Source organism: Cinclus cinclus, chromosome 24, assembly GCF_963662255.1.
Source record: "Cinclus cinclus chromosome 24, bCinCin1.1, whole genome shotgun sequence".
Taxonomy (NCBI): domain Eukaryota; kingdom Metazoa; phylum Chordata; class Aves; order Passeriformes; family Cinclidae; genus Cinclus; species Cinclus cinclus.
Window position 1 is genome coordinate 2,873,148 of NC_085069.1, and position 23,735 is coordinate 2,896,882.

The 23,735-nt window shown below is 46.9% G+C and overlaps 1 protein-coding gene across 1 annotated transcript; it reads right to left on the bottom strand.

Moving 5' to 3' along the window:
* Positions 1-15,548: 15,548 nt before the first annotated feature.
* LOC134053462 (olfactory receptor 10C1-like) lies at positions 15,549-16,487 on the bottom strand. The gene has a single exon (XM_062508475.1). It carries the CDS (start codon positions 16,485-16,487, stop codon positions 15,549-15,551), a length of 939 nt encoding a protein of 312 aa, XP_062364459.1.
* Between the last annotated feature and the right edge of the window lie 7,248 nt (positions 16,488-23,735).

Consider the following 23,735-nt stretch of genomic DNA (forward strand, 5'->3'; position numbering starts at 1 on the left):
TAGATACTACTCAGATTTTGAGAAGATCTTCTGAAAAGATTATAAAAGCTTCGAAAGAAAATGAGGCAGTCTTATGCGTTTTGTTTCTGTCTATTTTTGACTGATTCTTCTTTCATAGCATTGCCTTCAAAGGCTGTATATTCACCACTCTCTTCAAACGCTCAGCTACCACTTTTACTCTGTAGAAAAAGGAAACTTGTTGTGGCAGAGATCTTTTCATGGACTAATCAGTTCAAGTCTCAAAAATCATCAGTTGCACCATTTGAATATAACAAAGGTAGTTTCTCCTGTTGTGGAGTGTGGTAGAAGAAGAGAGAGGATAGGAAAAAACCCCTAAATGTTGAGGTCTCCAGGAAAGCTTTCAACTCTGAGCACTCTGCAGTGAAGCAGAAGAGAGGTTTGTCCACAGCTCTTTATACTACATCTATATAAAGTCCACTGAGACTGGCTAGTGCTGATTGGAGCAATAAGGAATAGTTGTTAAGAGGTTGGATAAATATGATGCACGTGTATGAGCTGATTCACAGCCACCTCTAGTTTTACAGAACTTGCAAATGATTTCTATATAAACCCAGATATCCCACACAAATATCAAGATCTGGTTTTACTTTGCAGTAATTACTATTACTTCATAATGCAGCCAGATTAATGACAGAGTTGCCACACAGGCTTACCATACTTATGCTTTCTCAGCAAAATTTGAAGGTGAAACAAAGATGCAGCCCACATTCACTTGGGGATAAGGGACAAAAGATTCACTCATTGCCAATCTTGATTTTTATTTCCCTGTTGATGTCCAGATCATTACAACTAAAAATTAGTTTACCTTGATCTATTTCCTGGCATACCTCATCGCTCGCAGATTTGAAGGACCCTTTTTAGGGTATCATGAAGAAGTATGCAGGCTATAGGTTTTGCTAAGGCACGGCTAATCCTCCTTGGCTTTATGATCCTCTGCTGCCAGATACTTCCCCTGCTTCTGCTACTGTGTACTACAGCCTGCTGAAACATGCCCACTTTAAACCATTTGGGTGTCTGTACCCATATTTCCTTTCTGGGTCACACCATCAGTGACTCTGCCGTAGAGGAACCCAAGACAAAGGAGTGTGTATTGATGCAGTCCTCACATATACTTTGGGATAAAGTTGCACCAAAAAGATCATTCTTGCCCACAAATTAACATCTAGGTTCCCCTACTCCTTCTTCCGAAGGTTTGTCATTAATCAGAAAGATTAAAAGAACACCAACAACACCAGTAATCCCCATCCAACCAACTAATCAACCAACCAAAAATCACCCACTTTCTTTGCCACATCTGCTGCAGCAAACAAGGATTTAGCATTCCAATTATTTCTTTGGGTAAGATTTATTTGACAGATGTGCCCACCAAGCAGTCAGACCATCTTTCACAGCACAGACCAACTCACTCAATGTTATCCACTACCAGCAGATATTCCCATTGTGCTTGGGAGAAGGCTCAATAAGCAAGGCCAGGCATGGCTGTTGGTCTTCATTTAATTTTATGAAATCCTAGTCCAATTTAGTGATGGAAGGTGATACTGCTCCCTGCAGCCCTCCCTTTACCAGTGTTTTTACTAATACTTCTCCCAACTTCCATGGTGGCAAAAAGAAAATCCCTTTCCCCTTCCACCATGTAATAGAATCATCAGATCATCGAATATCTCACGTGGGAAGGGACCCATAATGCTCATCCAGTCCAACTCCCTGCTCCTTGCAAAAGTTATCAGTGAGTGGAGAACAGACCCACTCCAGACAAAGTTTGCTACAGAAGCCCTCCTGTCAAGTCAGCAGGTACAGGAAGGACACTTTTGTTTTCTAAACTCCTCAGAGAGAAGTCTGCATGCAGCTGGGTCCTAGCCCAGCCCCAGACTCTTCAACAGTTTCTATGCAAAGTGTTACAGAGGTGTACTTGAGCCTGTATACAACGTTGCCCCGTGGGATTAAAGACGGCAAACCAAATCTATTGATATAAATAAAATTAAGAATTCATTTAAATTGATTGCAATCATTAAGCAAAATAACTTGATCACAAGTATTTGTTACATAGCATCGGCAGCCTTACTAACATAACTAACATAGTGGAACTAGCATAGTAACACACCCTAACTAACTACTAGTGTTACAGTATAGTGCACTATCTTGGAAGCAACAGAGAAGCAATTCTATGAAATCAGGCAAAACAATTACGTAGAGATTGATGTCACTCATCCAACAACCATGAGCAAACCTATTTTGCTCAGCCATGAGAAGTGACCTTCAGGGCTTTCCCTGCTCAAGGGAGGGATATTCACACACCTTAGGGAGGTATGCTAGAAATCCTTGTCATGCAAAAGTGGGACTGCCCTTCTATAGCATAACCTGACTGGCTGCCTCTGATACATTTTTACATTAGGTTTTGGCAGGTCTATTCAACAAAATAGGCTTTGCTGCTGAAGAAGGTCCTAGCACCACTTTGGTTTCTCCCATGTGACCCGTCTGACTCTCACTTCCATGTGAACGCCTGGACATCCTTGCTGCTCCTGCCCTCAGATCAGGGATTCTCTGTTTGCATGTCCTCATGGTGTTGGAAATGATAGAACTTTACAAATACCTTTTCTAATTCATTCTTTTAATTCAGTTTTCTAATTACTTCTTTTAATTAATCATGAGCCGTGTAATTTTCCACTCTGTCATATGCCACTGTAGCCAACATTTAGCAAGGTTTGCCATAAGCTGCTCTAGTGGGAACACAGCTTGGGAAAAGCCCTGAAGCTTTACGTTTTGCTAAAACAACTGTAATTAACCTTGATATGCATCAATGGTCTCAGACCTGGAAGAGGCATTTTATGGCTGAAGCTGGATGCAAGGAATGTAGAATTTCTGAACCACATGGACACTGGGCAGAACCCAGAGATAAAGAGGGAACTAACAAAGGTAATTCAGCAATTGTGCTGGAATGCCACTGTTCTCATTTCAGACAGGGTAGAGTTAATTTCTTTATTTCGGTAGCTCTTACAGTGCTGTGTTCTGGATTTGCAATGAGAATGGTGTTGATAATACGCTGAAGTTTGGGGTTTTGCTCAGTCACGTTTGTCCTGAGTCAGGGACATTTTGTTTTCTCATCTTCTGCTCTGCCTGTGAGGAGGCTCACAAAAGAAACTGGCAGAGAGCACAGCTGGGACAGGTGACCTGAACTGCCCAGAGGGACATCCACACCACACAGCATCATGCCTGGAATATAAAGTGGGAGGAGTTGCCCAGAAGGGCACTCTAAGAAAGGAATGTGTGCTTCCTGACACTAAAAGTAGCATTAGAGAGCTTAATTTATCCTGATGATTTCAGTGACAGTGGTGACATGATAGTTTGGTCAAGCTGGTCTCAGCATTCTTTAACACTACAAACAGGAGGCCCTCCTTGCTCAAGCCATTCCTGCTAAGGTGTAGACAGGACACAGCTGGAGCTGCTGTATCCCTGCTCAGGCAGAGCATCCTGCCCCAGCTGGCACAGCTCCCTGAGCACTGTGACACTCACAGTCCATCACTTCACTCTGGAAAAGCCCCACTCTTCAACAGGACAGATGTCTAACCCCCCCTCCCCTTCTCAGAATGTGGCTGGAGATTCCTCCTTTGAGTGGGGACACCCAGCAAGATTTCACCTTGAGACTGAGAAAAAGAGACATTGGCAAGGGTAATATCAGTCTGTACTTAACATTTATTTTTCTAGCTTTAATTAAAAAATTGCTTCAATATTGATTTCAACTACTGACCTATATTAGCAGCAAAAACTATCTACACTGTGGAATGAAGAATTCTAATTAAAGCCTATTACTCTATTCACAAGCATCATCGCCCATATAAACCAACTGTTTCTTCATCTTTGAGAAGAAAACAAAGACACCTGTGATAAAAACCTCAGTGCTCATCTTCCCTTCTGCTTCAGCCAGGGCCAAAATCTGACTGCAGCACTCCCAGAGTGCCCCGAGCTCTTCTCAGACCTGCCCCTCTAGGCCATGGGCACCCTCCTCTTCCTCGCCGAAGGGCGCTGGGCTGCGTGCTGCACAAACCGGCTGTGGAGATCATAGCCCAGCTCTGGGGATCTCCTCCGCTCCCTCAGCCTCGCTCGGGATTGCTCCTGAGCAGCCCTGAGCACAGGAGCCTGCTTGAAGCTGGTGTTGGAGGGCCCTGAAGTTGCGCAATCTCCTGGGGCTCTGTCACAATGGGAAGAACTTGTTCTCCTCCTCTTCCTCTTGCTCACAGAGGGCTGCTGGTCGTCTGTGCACTGCACAAAGCGGCCGTGCAGGTCAGAGCCCCGCCGTGGGGATCTCCTCTGCTCTCTGCACCTCGCTCGGGTTTGCCTCCGAGCAGCCCTGAGCTTGGGAGCCTGCTTCAAGCGGGAGCTGGGGGGCCCTGGAGTTGCTCTATCCACAGGGGTTTGATCACAACACGGGGAATTTGTTGTCAGCCTCCTCCTCTTCCTCGCTGAGGGCTCGTAGTCTGTGTGCTGCACAGAGGGGCTGCAGAGGTTGTATCTGCCCTGCACGGATCTGCTCATGTCCCTCCGCCTCAGCAGGACCTGCTCCTGAGCAACCCCGGGGCCAGGAGCACACTGCAAGCTCCTGTTGAAAGGTCCTGAAGCTTCCCACTGAGGAAGGAAGGAAGGGGCATACTTTGGTGCCAGTGAGGAAGAAGCCCTTTCTCCAATTTTCAGATCAGAACACCTGGAGAAAAGAAAAAAATGATCTCAGTTTGGGGCTGTTTTTGCAGCCCTCTCTGGGATTCGCTCATTTCCTTGGAGAGGTTTGTATGACAGAGAGAAGATTTAACCAAGGCCACTAATGGAAATTTTAGCTAGAGTCTTCCCACCAAGTCTACTCCTGTCTCAGATAAACCTCATCTTTATACCTTCTAGACCCTCATGTGAATTGCACAAAATTCTCACGCTTGCTTGGGTTGGAAGGGATCTTAATGCTCATTTTGTGCCACCCCGCTGTCATGGACAGGAATACCTCACAATAGACAAGGCCCCTCCAAGCCCTGTCCACCCTGGCCTTGAAAACCTCCAAGGATGGGGCACCCACAGCTTCTTTGGGCAGCCTGTTCCATGCTCTCACCACCCTTCCACTCAAGCATTTCTTCCTAATATCTCATGGAAACCTGCCATAATGGGTCAGCTGAAAACCGATACCCTTCATCCTGTCCAGCCCTTCCTGATAAAGGCTCCCTCCCCATCTTTCCTGGCAGGTCCCTTTAAGTTCCCTCACTCTTTTCTACAAAAGTCTAGCATCACAGAGCAGGCAGGTAGCAGGCTACATCAGGGCAGCAGCCTGAAGGACAGACTTGGGGCAGCACAGGTTCCACAGCATTGAATGAAGCTGGTAGTAATTGCCTTTGGTGAGAAATCTCTGCATTCTCTGCACTATGAGAAGCAAACCAATAAACAGGGAAAAGGACACATCTTCTGAACGTATCTGAATGTTGCTTATTACCTGGCATAAAACAGCAGGTAGGCTTGCTGCCTGAGAGCTGTGTCAAGGCAACGAAGCTCCACAGACTCATCATCCATCAGGTACCACAGCCCATTGCTGGCCTGTGAAAAAGAAAGGACAAGGATCTCTGCATGGTTTCTCACCAAAAACACAGGCAGAAAACTACCTAACAAACAGTATGCCAAAACAAATCCAGTCCAGCCTCTCAAGACATCTCCTGCCCCAAAACCTTGGCTGTCAGTAACACCGACAGCAAAGTTGTCTTCCCCACACACATTTTCCCCATTGGCAAGGAAAGAAAAAAGGAAGGAAGGACATTGCTGACTACCTTTGTGTAGCAGAAATAGTGTCCTGTATGACAGCTGACCCCACTGTGCACCAGGACAGCATACAAGGAGTAACGGAGGGGTTCTCCCTCTGCCTGGGACATGTACGGGCGAAGATCCAGGTACTCGGGGTACTTCACAACCTGCACAGACACCAGCAGGGCTCAGAAGTGACCCTGACCTATGACACAGAATAGCCTGCCACATCCAGGGGCCAGAGGTGTGTAAATACATCTTTGGGGCTCACAAGCAGCTGGTTTTCCATAAAGCACACCATCACAAAGGTGTAATGCTTTGAGTGGCAGGAAACTGTTCTTGGCCAAAGCAGCTCTGCTGGAGAAGAGTGCTTGCCTGTCTTCCCAAGGGAATTCTCTCCCCAGAAGGGAACATGACGAACCCAAGACCAGTGCCTTGGCACAAGCTCAGGGAAATCTGCTCCAGGAAGAGAAAGCTGCACACCGGCTGTGTACAAACCTTGCTGATCTTCCTACCGGTGAAACAGTCAAACCTTTTTAGACACACCGTGAGAACCTTGGGTGCGCAATGGACTGTGAACTTCTTGAAGGCAGCAACATTCTTCTTACACCTTGAAACCAAGCACAGAACCCAGTGCTGAAATGCACCCAATCCTCCCCCAGGGTGGCCAGGCAACCTGTCCTGTCTCACACAGCTTTTGCTATTCTAAGGCTATTCCCTGCTCTATTTTAAAGAAGCTGCATCTCCTCTGTGTGCAGCAAAGCTCCATGAGAAGATGACTTCTGCTCAATGACATGCAACTCCCTCACACAGGATCTCCTGGTAATATGTGCTTAGTAATCATCTTACGTGTTACATTTGTAGCAGTTTTCACCATCCAGGTGCTCGGGTCTCACAAAGTCCTCCAGAGCTGCAGTGAGGGTGGAGGCTGTCTGCAAGAGTGACAAATGAGCACACTGAGCTGCAGGAAATTGCCTCACCCAAACAACTCCCACGAGCTGACAAGCAAACCCCTGCAGCTGATGCTGGAGAGACCCACCATGAAGCTGTCCAGAAGGAGACAGAAAGAGAGTGGGATGCTGAACATCTCCCTGTGTCCCAGAGGCTCCCGGAGCCATCAAGAGCTCCCTCCCCGTACCACCACACCACTCACATCAACTCATGACACTATGCAGGGGCATCAGTGGTGCAAACAACCCAACCCATCGGCCTGGGAGCCAGACAAGTGTTAGGGGAGGGCAAAGCAAAGGGGGATGAGGATATATTGAGGGTGCAGAGAGGATAATGCTGCTCGACCAGCTTAAAGACAGCACCTACAGAGAGACCAGTGCCATGGCCTCTGCAGGAGGACACCATCCATTCCCCTTCCCACCCACCACCAAGATCTCTTGTGCTCACAGCACACATTTTTAAGACAAATGTGCTGACTCTGGAAAGCTACAAGGGCCTTGGCATGTCTTGAAGCACAACTGCAAAAGCTTCTTACTCTGATATCCAAAGGGATATCCAGGAAGGCCTCGTAGGAGTCAGAAACGGCTTTGCAGCTGACGCAGGTGACTGGAAGGAAAAATCCAAATGCTCAGCAATGGGAAGCTGACTGACACTGCCCATTTACACACTGTACCTGACCGACCAGACCAACTGTCAGGCACAGGCAGACAGAAGGACACAGGCAATGTCAAAGCGAGTAAGGGTTGAGGAAACATACCTCTGGATCTCAGAAAGCCTCCAAAGATTTGAGAGACAATGGTAGTGGATTGAGATGAGAGGTCCAAGCTGGAAACAAGTGGGAAGACAGAGCATTATCTCCGGCAAGAGTTTTGCTTGGCCTGAAAGCCCAGGGTTTAGGTTTCCCTTGATGGGAGCACACCAAGCAGTGCAAAGGGCTCAGAACTTGGTGAGGGTGATTTGCTTGTGCTTACTCGCTGCTTTCACTCAGACAAGCTGTCTGCATGGCATTGACAGTACAGCACAAGAAGTCATGGGCATCTTCCTCCCTGCCGGGCTCCAAATGTTCTCCTATGCCTAAGAAAGAAGGTTTCAGTTCTCTCATAGAAGGAGGGAAGGAAACCTGTTCAAGCACCTGGTACGACTTACGTTTGAAAACCTTGAGGACAGCCAAAGGCAGGATGGCACTGACAGGGGAACGCAGGACCTTGTTCACGTGTGCTTCCATGATGCACATCATGCAGAAACCCTGCTGGTGACCTGAAGAGGGACACAGGGAAGGTCCTTAGGTTAGCAAAACATCCACAGCAGTGGGATACTCCTCCTCTTGCACTGCCACTCCACTCCAATACTCCACTCCTCCCAATGTCCCAATGGTCCCAGGGCATTTTAGTGTGCAGAAAATCTTCAGAGAGGGATGGTAAACCAAGAGCTTTCTGTGCAATAAGCACAGAGGGTTTAACTTGCAGGAATAAAGACTGCCAGGGAGAAAGAGGTGTTTTCATTCAGGGTAAGGCAGCAGGCTAGGACAAGTGGGTTCTAGGCTCCAGTGTTCAAAGAGTACAGACTCATGGGGCTGACAAAGGGCTGCTGTTGTCTGAAAACAAATTTTACATTCTGGGAATCTGGGACTTGATGAAGAGATTTTCAGGAGATGCTCCTAAAAGCACTCACAGGCCTGGCTGTGCTCTTGGGACAGCAGGTAGTTGGCCAGTGGGGGGGTGTAGGTCAGGCACTGCAGGACAGCGTTGAGGAAGCACGTGTTGCCCACATTGAAGAGCCCTGCTCCAGCACTCTGTCTCTGCTGCCAGACCATGCAAATCTTCTCTGGTGGGAAGAGGATCCTTTTTGGAGGAGCTATTCCCTCGGCGATGACTGCAGAGAAATTCCATTTGGAAAGAGATGAGGCGAGGAAAGAAAGCATATTTAAACTTTGAGTTTTCTACACAAGCAGTCAGGACAACCAGCTCAAACCTTCAACTCACTATCGGGGGAAGCCTAGCACTGCCATTGAAATTTCCTGATTTGGAAAAGTCTGTTCCCCTGCTTACTTTGCCAAGAGTCCAACAAGCCCCAGCTCTGATTTCTGGGCCTCAGGGTACCTTGCCTTCTCACCAGAGCTCTAGACTGGATTATCAGGTCAAGCTTTCCCTGATTCTAACTGACTGGAACTTCTTGAAAACAAGCAAGTACTGAGCACAAAAGGCAGCTCAAGGACCTGTCAGACCTCCCTATGAGCAATGATGTTTCAAAGTCTTCTTCACAGTGACAAAAGGTGTTTTCCTGGGACTAAACAACCTGGGGCAGTCTGGCTATTCTCAGCAAACCTCCCAGACTTCACTCTAGCTTGTGAGCACATCCTTCTGGGATCTGAGCACCAGTCATGTCAGCTGTCTGTGGGGAGTCACAAAGTCCAAAGCTGCCAGTGAAGCTGGTACTCACAGGAATTGTTCCCTGTTGTGGCCATCGTCCCTCTCAGGAGCAGCGGGCAAAGCTCTGGATGACCAAGGACGTGCTCCAGGAAGGGATCAGCATCAATCCCCTCACCTGATTGCAAAGAAATGACTACATCTCACCAAAGGAATAAAAACTCCAAAGAAATACAACCTATGGAAAGAACAGCATTTGCCATCAAGAGTTTCAGTGGTGCTTGAGCCAGCTGCTGAAGTGCAGGCTCACAGCTTTGTGATCAGTGACAGAGCCCCAGGAGCTTCAAAGGTCCTTCTGAAGTGCTCCAGTGCATGTTACCTTCTCTGAGGAGGCCCTGCTGCTGTCACAGCATCAACAGCAGAGCTCTCTGGCTTTTCCCTCCTCTGCAGGAGTGACCAGCTTTCAGCCACTAACTTAACTACAGCCTTTGCTGCTCTCCTTCTGTCCCACTCCTTCCTGCAGTATCCAAGGTGGGCTTTTTGCCACTCTGGGCTGAGCCCAGCCCCTCAGACTGCACTCACCCCTTACTTACCTATCCTAGGCTATAGTAAAGGAAAGAGAATCAGCAAAGAAGAACTCTAGCCTAGCCTGTATGTGGACAGCCTACGAAGGGGCAACAGCTCAGCCTTCAGCTAGGAAGGTATAAGCAGCCTAGACTTTTCTTTCCTTCCTCTATGATCTATCCCAAGAGTCAAATCATAATTACCTGTGAGAGGACAAAAGCTGAAGGGGACAGTAAACAATAAATCTGCTTGAAAGGCAGAGAGGTGCGTAGCACGGGAATAAGCTGAGCTATCCTGAAGACCTGCTGACACGTTAGCCTGCTCTCAGGATACTGAGCCCTGGGCAGGTGAGTCACAATCACTGGAGAGGTGCCACATCGCTGCCCCTCAGTGACATGGGGGCACACAGGGATGGATCCCCTTGAGGTCACAGAAGCACATGGCTCCTGGGCCCTGGAACCACATGGCTCCTCTCCCAGGTGGCAGTCACTGGGACTCCCCCTGTCCTCTGATGCACAGGGGTTCACTGGCTGGCAGGGCCTGCCCTGAGTGAAGGATCAGTGAACTCCTTCCCCAGAGCACAGAGCCCAGTGAGCAGAGCCCTGCCCAGAGCTGTCACAAGCCAGGTCACACTTGTGTCTGGCCCTCAGGCTGCCGGGCATTTCTGTTCCACTGCACTCTGTTCTTCCACTGGCCTGTGCCTGTGAGACTCCTGTGCAAGGCACCCAAGCTCTCAGAGGGTCCTTTCCAGTGAGTTTGGTGTGCCCCCAAGGTGCACCCACAGGCTGACCCTGGGCTGGCCCCACCAAAGGGACCCCCAGAGGCTGCACTGGGTGAGCCTTGGCTGCCAGGGCCCCAGCCTCTCCTGGGCAGCTCTTCAGCAGCTTCACATTCACTCCTTCCTCCAGGCTGCCTTGGATCCGACACAGCTTTAGCCACATTCCCACTCAGGATGGCTGGAGGCACTTTTGTTCCTGCTGCATTTGACCAACAAGCTTTTGGGCCTTGTGGCAGGCAGTTGCTGTTCCTCGGGCTCCAAAGAGGCAGCTGGTTGCTATTCACCCCTGATGCCTCAGGATTGTAGCTTTTGTATTTTTCATAGATTTGCAATCCTGCCATTCTTATGCGTGTGACTCCAAACTCCATGCACAGTGTGAGCTGCTGCTTCCCCATTCTGCTCAGACACAGCAATTCCTGCCCAGGCCTGGCAATCAAGGACCCCTCACTGCCTCAGGCCCCAGGAAATGGAAACAAAAGTGAGTTGGGGGTGAACAAACTGAAGGTAAATGACTTCATTACCTGAAGCTGTCATTGGAAATAAACCTCCAATAGGCAAATGGACCAAACTTAGAAAAGGACGAGAACCCGTGACCCACGGTCCATTTTGGAGTGTAGCCCCGGGGAGGCTTTGTCTGCCTGAAATGTTCCTGAAGGCCCTTCAATAAATATTGATATTGATATTGATATTGATATTGATATTGATATTGATGTATGGAATTTATTTATTCAGTAGATATATCTGCTTTTGATTCCCTTGGCTTTGTGTGGCCTGTGCTTTTAGGAAGCCCATGGAGGCATCAGCTGCAGTGTCAGGGAATGAGTGGCTGCTGCAGGCTCCCGGTTGTTTGGCCATTGCTCAGGTGACAGCACACCTGGTGTAGGTGAGGAGCAGGGTGGAGGCTCCTGGCGGGCCCCGAGCCAGGGCTGGGGCACGGGGCGGATCTGTGCTGCTCTGCCGGGTGTGAGCACAGCAGAGAGGGGGAGCAGGGAGGCGGGAGCTGCCGAGGGCTGGAGAAGCGCAGCTGAGTGCCGGGCTCAGGCGGACACAGGGGCCCGGCTGGGAGGTGCTGAGGAGCAGGGCACGGCAGTGCTGGCAAACAGAACCGTACCGAGGGGCTTGAGAAGGCTGGCACAAAGCAGGGTGTGAACAGCCCCGGGCTGGGTGGCTGCAGAGCCTGAGGCAGACAAAAGCATTGGGACCTTCCGCTGAGAAAGGAGAGCTGCAGCAGTGGGAGACAGAGGAGAAAGCCCAAGGAATGCAAGGAAGTGATGTCAAAAAAGAGCTAGTTAGACAGACAGAGAGAAAGGACAGAGGAAGATGGAAAGAAAGACAAAGAGCAGAGAGGGCACTGGCTGGGGAAAGAATAAAACCTGATTCAGACAAAATCTGAAATGGCAATTATTGGTTTGGAGAATTTAGCATGGTTTACTGCACTATTTTAAAATGAGAGCTCAGTGTCTAGCATATCCCTTGTAAAGATGTAGTATGTATTAGAAATACCTAGATGTAAAACTTTCTATCTAGAAAAACTAATTTTTCACCGTATTATGTCCAGACCTTCCGTGCAAAACAAAAGACTTACTCAGATTTAAGAACTACAGTCTTTTCTGCCTTTTTGTATTTGTGTTTTATTTTATTTTGGCTTGTTTCCAATTTACTGCCAATCTACAGTTAAAATCTTTCTGGAGCACCAAGGGCATGGGAATCACAAAATTCCACGGGCTGGCTATTCTAGTGACAGCAGGAATCACTGGTGCAATCTGCTGGGTGTTTAACCTATGACAATTATTCCCAAGTAGCATATACTTCTATTGCCAGACGGAGTCAGGTTTCATCCAGCTGTAGTTATGCAGATACAATGAAAGCATTTCCAGAAGGCTAAATTCAAAATCCCCTTTTCCATTCAAAAGATGAAAATAAGCAAGGTGTGGACACTTTTAACCTCTTCCGTGAAATTCTGGAAGGATGATTAATTGTCTCTGGATATTCCTGTGAGCCCAAGCGTGTGTTTTCATGTTTCCGTCCCGCACCTCTGTGCTCCAGACCAGCACAAGGATCCTGGCACAGAGCTGGAACTCTGCACTGGATTTAGTTGTGTTTATTCTGCACCATGGTTGGTTTGATTCTCCCCTGGCTCTCCTGTCTGTCACAGTAAGGCTTTCCCATTCAGTGCTCTGGAGCCTGAAATCAGATCAGGTGGGGTTAATTCAGAGTTTTCTGGAACAATACTGAAGATCTGTTCCAACTGGAGGAAGTAGGACAAGTTTTTCACCTGTACACTTTCTCTCAAAGTGAGCACCTTGCTTCAAGAGGCAACTGCACAGTCAGATTTCTAGCATCAACTGAGACCAAGCTCTGCTGTAAAGCAGACTCATTTTGTTCGGTGCAAGTAGTCTTGGGCAAATGAAATCATTCACAGAGCCTCAGGGTTCATAGATCTTCAGGTAACTTGAGGGCTAAACACCTCTCTTGAAACAGCTGAGATTTGCAAATCCTCGTCACCATACTGATCCCACAAATGTGAGTTCTCTGAGCTTTGTTTTACAGTTTCAGTCAGAAAGGAAGTGAAGGAGAGGTTGATTTTTTTTTTATCATTGACTCTCTGCTTTCTCATCCTGTCCAAGGTACCACCACCCTTTCTTCCCCAGCAGAGACCAGGAACACGCAGCTTCCCCTGGAGGGGACTCAGTCCTGTAAGTTCTTCTGCATGCCTGCTATTCCAGGCCATGAGGACAGCACTCATCTGCAAAGACTCCTTCTGAAGCACAAGATCCGTGCCCTAGAAGTGCTAATTTCCATTTTGATAGAAACCATCCTTCAGGCTCAGATTCCAGACACTTAAGATGGGCAAGTGTGAATCCATGGATGCAGCTCCCCCAAAATCAAGCCATGAGGAGGTAGCTGAATCCCACCTGGTTTGGACACCTAGAGCTGGGCTCTCTGTTCAAGGAACTCATCCAGCCTTCCTCTGGATTCATTAAAACATGGGGGCCCTTTGGCACATTGTCTACTCCCTCTGATTTAGTGCTGTCCACAAACTTGAGAACTCACAAATTTTGCATAATCAATCAAGAAAGAATTGGACCTGGTGGTTTACCAGACTGAAACTTCCCAGGTTTTTAATGCTTACTTTCATTTTACTGAACCATAGTTTACCATTTTTTTTGTTTTGTTGGTTTTTTTTTATTTTGCTTTTTTTTTGTATGTTTTATGAATTACACTTTTCTTATCCCCACTGCTTTTTTTACTTGGGTTTCCCCTCTTCATCACTTCTTTCATAATGCACACAGTTGTGTAATTCTCTAGGAATGCTGCTGTAAGGAGTCTAGCATATATGACTAGGGGAGAAACTTTAATGCCAATAAAGCAATATGACAAAAAACAATGCATTCTTTTTGTAATGCATTTGAAATTTAAAAAATTAAAAGTATGAGACAGCATTTTCTGTTATAATAATTTTTTTGGTCCAAAATAAGATGTGATTAAAATCAAAGATGTCAAGCTTCTGCAAAGGATATTATACCTTATAATTTTTTTGTGGATTTACAAACGCTCAAGATAAAAATTCATATGACATCCAATTAAGAACCCTGTACTGTTGGGGGTTGTTTCTTTCCCTTTTCCCTCTGTGGAATTTTCCCCATTGTCATGCTAAGATACCTGTTGACTGGGCCCTGGTGACAAGGGGGAGGAGAGAGAGAAGAGGGAAACCCTGCGAGATTGAGACATCCAGAAGAGGAAGCGGAAGGCTGGGCCTGGGTCCCATTTCCCCCTTGGAGTTGGGACGAGAAGGACGATCGCCGCCTGTGTTGCATTCCTGCCATGCCATCGCCGGGAGCCATCCTCACTGCTGTGGGACCCTGCCCTGCTGCCTTCTCGCTGGAACCTGCCACCTTCCAGCACTCTGCTGAGCCCCAGGACCCACACCGTGAGCGGAGAGCTCTCTCCATCCCTCTCTGTCTCTCCCTGGGACAGCTCTGCCATCACCCCCAGCCCTCCTGCAGCTCTGCGAGACCTGCCCGCCCCCAGCACCGGGAACTGCAGCTCAGGGAAAAGGTGCCTGCAGCCAAAAAACACTGGGACTGAGTTACTGGTCTGTTTGTGGCTAATTTCATAGCTACTGTTATTCTTGTTTGTCTTGTTAGTTGCACTAGTAAAGAACTGTTATTCCTACCCCCATATCTTTGCCTGAGAGCTCCCTTAATTTCAAAATCCTAATAATCAGAAGGAAGGAAGGAAGGAAGGAAGGAAGGAAGGAAGGGTCACATTTTTCAGTCCAAAGGGAAGCTTCTGCTTTCCTTAGCAAACAGCTGTCTTTCAAACCAGGACATGTACTTTTATGATATTTATATTTACAGTTATTTCCAGGAATGAAGGATTAATTTAAGGAGTAATGCATGTCCTTATCTTTCCAATATCATTTAAACTTTGAGTATTTAATATAAAGAGTTGTATTAATAGTTACAGAAGATTACAGTGGTTAAGTACTTCAAAGGCCTACACTTGGTCTAACATGTTTAAAACAATGACTCTAAAATTGAAAAAATACCTTTGAGGCAGTGGGGCAGTTTTGCAATTTTGCAGTGTGCAATTTTGCACACCTTTTTTTTTTTTTTTTGCCCAGGAACAATCTCAGAATTAAAACCAGTACTCAATAATATCCTGGGCTCCACATTGTTGCCTGAACTATGTCCTCTCCATTCCTCCAACAGATTTACTAAAGAGTTTCAGGAAATAAATGCAAACAGGTTAAAACTAATTCTTTTCAGTTCTTTCAGTAAAGTCAGGCTCTTGAATATTACTCTTTGGTTCAAAAATTCAGAAGTATGTAAAGCACAATTTTCAAGTTTTTGAAAAATAGCAAGGAAAAGAAAAGGAAAAAAATAAGTTTATTGAAGAATTTCTTAAGTATGTGGAAGAAATTCCCTTCCAAAATGTTAACATAGCTTCTAACACTCCCTCTTAGAGCTAAAAATCTCCACTCTTCTCCCTCCTTCCTCCCCAATAGCTGAAGTAGATCTGGAAATTGATTTTCCTGAACAAGAATTTAGAGTGAAAAATTCCACCACAAACACCTGGAACAACCCAAATCTTCTATTTCATTTCCACACTAACTTAGGTTTGCTCCATTTCTTCTTCAGGGCTCCTTTCACCTCCTTATTCCTCAAACTGTAAATGATGGGATTCAATAAAGGAGTCACCAGAGAATAAGAAAGGGAGAGGAATTTATCCACAGATGCACAGTAGCTGTATTTTGGCCGCAGGTACATGGAGCCTGCAGTGCCATAAAAAACAGTCACAACCAGGAGCTGTGAGGAGCAAGTGGAAAAGGCCTTCTCCTGGCTCTCAGCTGATGCCATGTGAAGAATTGTGGAAACGACACGAATATAGGAATAAATGACCAGTGAGAAAGGACTCAGAATAGCAAAGACAGCCACCACAATGACCTGGATTTCACTTGGGAGAGTGTTGCCACAGAGCACGTCCAGGAGAGGCTGAATCTCACAGAAGAAGTGGTCAATGGCACAACCACACAAGGGTGAGCTGAAGGTGATGAGGGTGTGAACTAAGCCCTCAGCAGTTCCACAGATGTAAGCTCCAACAACCAGGCTTCTGCAGACCCTGCTGCTCATGATAATTGTGAAATGCAAGGGGCAGCAAACTGCAAAATAACCATCAAGGGACATGGCGGCCAAGAGAAAACACTCAGCAACTCCAAAGTAAAGGAAGGAAAACATTTGCATTGCACATCTTGTCTTGGAAATACGCACTGTTCCCACCATCAGGTTCTCGAGAATACTTGGGATAATGACAGACAAATAGCAGATATCCCAACAGGACAGCCGAGTGAGGAAGAAATACATCGGGGTGTGAAGGCGATTATCACTGTTTGTTATCAAAGCTATCACTGTGTTCGCCATCAAGGTGAGAATATGAAGAGATAATAAAACTAGAAAGAGCAAAGGGTGTAAAGGAGAGGTTCCAGAAAAACCCAGGAGTCTGAATTCACTCAATCCACTGAGGTTCCCAAGGATCATCCTTGTCTGGTGCCTTGCAGAGCTCTCCTCGTTTTAGTGTCCAGCAGCCGATGAAGCTGCAAACAGCCGGGCAAATCTGCAGTCAGAATACAACTGCCTGCTTGAACAGACAGAAAGAGGACTGGAATTTAGATACTACTCAGATTTTGAGAAGATCTTCTGAAAAGATTATAAAAGCTTCTAAAGAAAATGAGGCAGTCTTATGCGTTTTGTTTCTGTCTATTTTTGACTGATTCTTCTTTCATAGCATTGCCTTCAAAGGCTGTATATTCACCACTCTCTTCAAACGCTCAGCTACCACTTTTACTCTGTAGAAAAAGAAAAACTGTTGTGGCAGAGATCTTTTCATGGACTAATCAGTTCAAGTCTCAAAAATCATCAGTTGCACCATTTGAATATAACAAAGGTAGTTTCTCCTGTTGTGGAGTGTGGTAGAAGAAGAGAGAGGATAGGAAAAAACCCCTAAATGTTGAGGTCTCCAGGAAAGCTTTCAACTCTGAGCACTGTGCAGTGAAGCAGAAGAGAGGTTTGTCCACAGCTCTTTATACTACATCTATATAAAGTCCACTGAGACTGGCTAGTGCTGATTGGAGCAATAAGGAATAGTTGTTAAGAGGTTGGATAAATATGATGCACGTGTATGAGCTGATTCACAGCCACCTCTAGTTTTACAAAACTTGCAAATGATTTCTATATAAACCCAGATATCCTACACAAATATCAAGATCTGGTTTTACTTTGCAGTAATTACTATTACTTGATAATGCAGCCAGATTAATGACAGAGTTGCCACACAGGCTTACCATACTTATGCTTTCTCAGCAAAATTTGAAGGTGAAACAAAGATGCAGCCCACATTCACTTGGGGATCAGGGACAAAAGATTCACTCATTGCCAATCTTGATTTTTATTTCCCTGTTGATGTCCAGATCATTACAACTAAAAATTAGTTTACCTTGATCTATTTCCTGGCATACCTCATCGCTCGCAGATTTGAAGGACCCTTTTTAGGGTATCATGAAGAAGTATGCAGGCTATAGCTTTTGCTAAGGCACTGCTAATCCTCCTTGGCTTTATGATCCTCTGCTGCCAGATACTTCCCCTGCTTCTGCTACTGTGTACTACAGCCTGCTGAAACATGCCCACTTTAAACCATTTGGGTGTCTGTACCCATATTTCCTTTCTGGGTCACACCATCAGTGACTCTGCCGTAGAGGAACCCAAGACAAAGGAGTGTGTATTGATGCAGTCCTCACATTTACTTTGGGATAAAGTTGCACCAAAAAGATCATTCTTGCCCACAAATTAACATCTAGGTTCCCCTACTCCTTCTTCCGAAGGTTTGTCATTAATCAGAAAGATTAAAAGAACACCACCAACAACAATAATCCCCATCCAACCAACCAACCAAAAATCACCCACTTTCTTTGCCACATCTGCTGCAGCAAACAAGGATTTAGCATTCCAATTATTTCTTTGGCTAAGATTTATTTGACAGATGTGCCCACCAAGCAGTCAGACCATCTTTCACAGAACAGACCAACTCACTCAATGTTATCCTCTACCAGCAGATATTCCCATTGTGCTTGGGAGAAGGCTCAATAAGCAAGGCCAGGCATGGCTGTTGGTCTTCATTTAATTTTATGAAATCCTAGTCCAATTTAGTGATGGAAGGTGATACTGCTCCCTGCAGCCCTCCCTTTACCAGTGTTTTTACTAATACTTCTCCCAACTTCCATGGTGGCAAAAAGAAAATCCCTTTCCCCTTCCACAATGTAATAGAATCATCAGATCATCGAATATCTCACGTGGGAAGGGACCCATAATGCTCATCCAGTCCAACTCCCTGCTCCTTGCAAAAGTTATCAGTGAGTGGAGAACAGACCCACTCCAGACAAAGTTTGCTACAGAAGCCCTCCTGTCAAGTCAGCAGGTACAGGAAGGACACTTTTGTTTTCTAAACTCCTCAGAGAGAAGTCTGCATGCAGCTGGATCCTAGCCCAGCCCCAGACTCTTCAACAGTTTCTATACAAAGGGTTACAGAGGTGTAATTGAGCCTGTATACAACTGTGCCCCGTGGGATTAAAGACGGCAAACCAAATCTATTGATATAAATAAAATTAAGAATTCATTTAAATTGATTGCAATCATTAAGCAAAATAACTTGATCACAAGTATTTGTTACATAGCATCGGCAGCCTTACTAACATAACTAACATAGTGGAACTAGCATAGTAACACACCCTAACTAACTACTAGTGTTACAGTATAGTGCACTATCTTGGAAGCAACAGAGAAGCAATTCTATGAAATCAGGCAAAACAATTACGTAGAGATTGATGTCATTCATCCAACAACCATGAGCAAACCTATTTTGCTCAGCCATGAGAAGTGACCTTCAGGGCTTTCCCTGCTCAAGGGAGGGATATTCACACACCTTAGGGAGGTATGCTAGAAATCCTTGTCATGCAAAAGTGGGACTGCCCTTCTATAGCATAACCTGACTGGCTGCCTCTGATACATTTTTACATTAGGTTTTGGCAGGTCTATTCAACAAAATAGGCTTTGCTGCTGAAGAAGGTACTAGCACCACTTTGGTTTCTCCCATGTGACACGTCTGACTCTCACTTCCATGTGAAGGCCTGGACATCCTTGCTGCTCCTGCCCTCAGATCAGGGATTCTCTGTTTGCATGTCCTCATGGTGTTGGAAATGATAGAACTTTACAAATACCTTTTCTAATTCATTCTTTTAATTCAGTTTTCTAATTACTTCTTTTAATTAATCATGAGCCGTGTAATTTTCCACTCTGTCATATGCCACTGTAGCCAACATTTAGCAAGGTTTGCCATAAGCTGCTCTAGTGGGAACACAGCTTGGGAAAAGCCCTGAAGCTTTACGTTTTGCTAAAACAACTGTAATTTACCTTGATATGCATCAATGGTCTCAGACCTGGAAGAGGCATTTTATGGCTGAATATGGACGCAAGGAATGTAGAATTTCTGAACCACATGGACACTGTGCAGAACCCAGAGATAAAGAGGGAACTAACAAAGGTAATTCAGCAATTGTGCTGGAATGCCACTGTTCTCATTTCAGACAGGGTAGAGTTAATTTCTTTATTTCGGTAGCTCTTACAGTGCTGTGTTCTGGATTTGCAATGAGAATGGTGTTGATAATACGCTGAAGTTTGGGGTTTTGCTCAGTCACGTTTGTCCTGAGTCAGGGACATTTTGTTTTCTCATCTTCTGCTCTGCCACTGAGGAGGCTCACAAAAGAAACTGGCAGAGAGCACAGCTGGGACAGGTGACCTGAACTGCCCAGAGGGACATCCACACCACACAGCATCATGCCTGGAATATAAAGTGGGAGGAGTTGCCCAGAAGGGCACTCTAAGAAAGGAATGTGTGCTTCCTGACACTAAAAGTAGCATTAGAGAGCTTAATTTATCCTGATGTTTTCAGTGACAGTGGTGACATGATAGTTTGGTCAAGCTGGTCTCAGCATTCTTTAACACTACAAACAGGAGGCCCTCCTTGCTCAAGCCATTCCTGCTAAGGTGTAGACAGGACACAGCTGGAGCTGCTGTATCCCTGCTCAGGCAGAGCATCCTGCCCCAGCTGGCACAGCTCCCTGAGCACTGTGACACTCACAGTCCATCACTTCACTCTGGAAAAGCCCCACTCTTCAACAGGACAGACGTCTAACCCCCCCTCCCCTTCTCAGAATGTGCCTGGAGATTCCTCCTTTGAGTGGGGACACCCAGCAAGATTTCACCTTGAGACTGAGAAAAAGAGACATTGGCAAGGGTAATATCAGTCTGTACTTAACATTTATTTTTCTAGCTTTAATTAAAAAATTGCTTCAATATTGATTTCAACTACTGACCTATATTAGCAGCAAAAACTATCTACACTGTGGAATGAAGAATTCTAATTAAAGCCTATTACTCTAGTCACAAGCATCATCCACCATATAAACCAACAGTTTCTTCATCTTTGAGAAGAAAACAAGGAAATCTGTGCTAACAAACTCAATGCTCATCTTCCCTTCTGCTTCAGCCAGGGCCAAAATCTGACTGCAGCACTCCCAGAGTGCCCCGAGCTCTTCTCAGACCTGCCCCTCTAGGCCATGGGCACCGTCCTCTTCCTCGCCGAAGGGCGCTGGGCTGCGTGCTGCACAAACCGGCTGTGGAGATCATAGCCCAGCTCTGGGGATCTCCTCCGCTCCCTCAGCCTCGCTCGGGATTGCTCCTGAGCAGCCCTGAGCACAGGAGCCTGCTTGAAGCTGGTGTTGGAGGGCCCTGAAGCTGCGTTATCCCCTGGGGCTCTGTCACAACGGGAAGAATTTGTTCTCCTCCTCTTCCTCTTGCTCACAGAGGGGTGCTGGTCGTCTGTGCACTGCACAAAGCGGCCGTGCAGGTCAGAGCCCCGCCGTGGGGATCTCCTCTGCTCTCTGCACCTCGCTCGGGTTTGCCTCCGAGCAGCCCTGAGCTTGGGAGCCTGCTTCAAGCGGGAGCTGGGGGGCCCTGGAGCTGCTCTATCCACAGGGGTTTGATCACAACACGGGGAATGTGTTGTCAGCCTCCTCCTCTTCCTCGCTGAGGGCTCGTAGTCTGTGGGCTGCACAGAGGGGCTGCAGAGGTTGTAGCTGCCCTGCACGGATCTGCTCATGTCCCTCCGCCTCAGCAGGACCTGCTCCTGAGCAACCCCGGGGCCAGGAGCACACTGCAAGCTCCTGTTGGAAGGTCCTGAAGCTTCCCACTGAGGAAGGAAGGAAGGGGCATACGGTGGTGCCAGTGAGGAAGAAGCCCTTTCTCCAATTTTCAGATCAGAACACCTGGAGAAAAGAAAAGAATGATCTCAGTTTGGGGCTGTTTTGCAGCCCTCTCTGGGATTCGCTCATTTCCTTGGAGAGGTTTCTATGACAGAGAGAAGATTTAACCAAGGCCACTAATGGAAATTTTAGCTAGAGTCTTCCCACCAAGTCTACTCCTGTCTCAGATAAACCTCATCTTTGTACCTTCTAGACCCTCATGTGAATTGCACAAAATTCACACGCTTGCTTGGGTTGGAAGGGATCTTAATGCTCATTTTGTGCCACCCCGCTGTCATGGACAGGAATACCTCACAATAGACAAGGCCTCTGCAAGCCCTGTCCACCCTGGCCTTGAAAACCTCCAAGGATGGGGCACCCACAGCTTCTTTGGGCAGCCTGTTCCATGCTCTCACCACCCTTCCACTCAAGCATTTCTTCCTAATATCTCATGGAAACCTGCCATAATGGGTCAGCTGAAAACTGATACCCTTCATCCTGTCCAGCCCTTCCTGATAAAGGCTCCCTCCCCATCTTTCCTGGCAGGTCCTTTTAAGTTCCCTCACTCTTTTCTACAAAAGTCTAGCATCACAGAGCAGGCAGGTAGCAGGCTACATCAGGGCAGCAGCCTGAAGCACAGACATGGGGCAGCACAGGTTCCAGAGCACTGAATGAAGCTGGTAGTAATTGCCTTTGGTGAGAAATCTCTGCATTCTCTGCACTATAAGAAGCAAACCAATAAACAGGGAAAAGGACACATCTTCTGAACGTATCTGAATGCTGCTTATTACCTGGCATAAAACAGCAGGTAGGCTTGCTGCCTGAGAGCTGTGTCAAGGCAACGAAGCTCCACAGACTCATCATCCATCAGGTACCACAGCCCATTGCTGGCCTGTGAAAAAAAAAGGAGAAGGATCTCTGCATGGTTTCTCACCAAAAACACAGGCAGAAAACTACCTAACAAAGAGTATGTCAAAACAAATCCAGTCAAGCCCCTCAAGACATCTCCTGCCCCAAAACCTTGGCTGTCAGTAACACCGACAGTAAAGTTTCTCTTCCCCACACACATTTTCCCCATTGGCAAGGAAGGAAGGAAGGCAGGAAGGAAGGAAGGAAGGAAGGAAGGAAGGAAGGAAGGAAGGAAGGACATTGCTGACTACCTTTGTGTAGCAGAAATAGTGTCCTGTATGACAGCTGACCCCACTGTGCACCAGGACAGCATACAAGGAGTAACGGAGGGGTTCTCCCTCTGCCTGGGACATGTACGGGCGAAGATCCAGGTACTCGGGGTACTTCACAACCTGCACAGACACCAGCAGGGCTCAGAAGTGACCCTGACCTATGACACAGAATAGCCTGCCACATCCAGGGGCCAGAGGTGTGTAAATACATCTTTGGGGCTCACAAGCAGCTGGTTTTCCATAAAGCACACCATCACAAAGGTGTAATGCTTTGAGTGGCAGGAAACTGTTCTTGGCCAAAGCAGCTCTGCTGGAGAAGAGCACTTGCCTGTCTTCCCAAGGGAATTCTCTCCCCAGAAGGGAACATGACGAACCCAAGACCAGTGCCTTGGCACAAGCTCAGGGAAATCTGCTCCAGGAAGAGAAAGCTGCACACCGGCTGTGTACAAACCTTGCTGATCTTCCTACCGGTGAAACAGTCAAACCTTTTTAGACACACCGTGAGAACCTTGGGTGCGCAATGGACTGTGAACTTCTTGAAGGCAGCAACATTCTTCTTACACCTTGAAACCAAGCACAGAACCCAGTGCTGAAATGCACCCAATCCTCCCCCAGGGTGGCCAGGCAACCTGTCCTGTCTCACACAGCTTTTGCTATTCTAAGGCTATTCCCTGCTCTATTTTAAAGAAGCTGCATCTCCTCTGTGTGCAGCAAAGCTCCATGAGAAGATGACTTCTGCTCAATGACATGCAACTCCCTCACACAGGATCTGCTGGTAATATGTGCTTAGTAATCATCGTACGTGCTACATTTGTAGCAGTTTTCACCATCCAGGTGCTCGGGTCTCACAAAGTCCTCCAGAGCTGCAGTGAGGGTGGAGGCTGTCTGCAAGAGTGACAAATGAGCACACTGAGCTGCAGGAAATTGCCTCACCCAAACAACTCCCACGAGCTGACAAGCAAACCCCTGCAGCTGATGCTGAAGAGACCCACCATGAAGCTGTCCAGAAGGAGACAGAAAGAGAGTGGGATGCTGAACATCTCCCTGTGTATCAGAGGCTCCCGGAGCCATCAAGAGCTCCCTCCCCGTACCACCACACCACTCACATCAACTCATGACACTATGCAGGGGCATCAGTGGTGCAAACAACCCAACCCATCGGCCTGGGAGCCAGACAAGTGTTAGGGGAGGGCAAAGCAAAGGAGGATGAGGATATATTGTGGTTGCAGAGAGGATAATGCTGCTCGACCAGC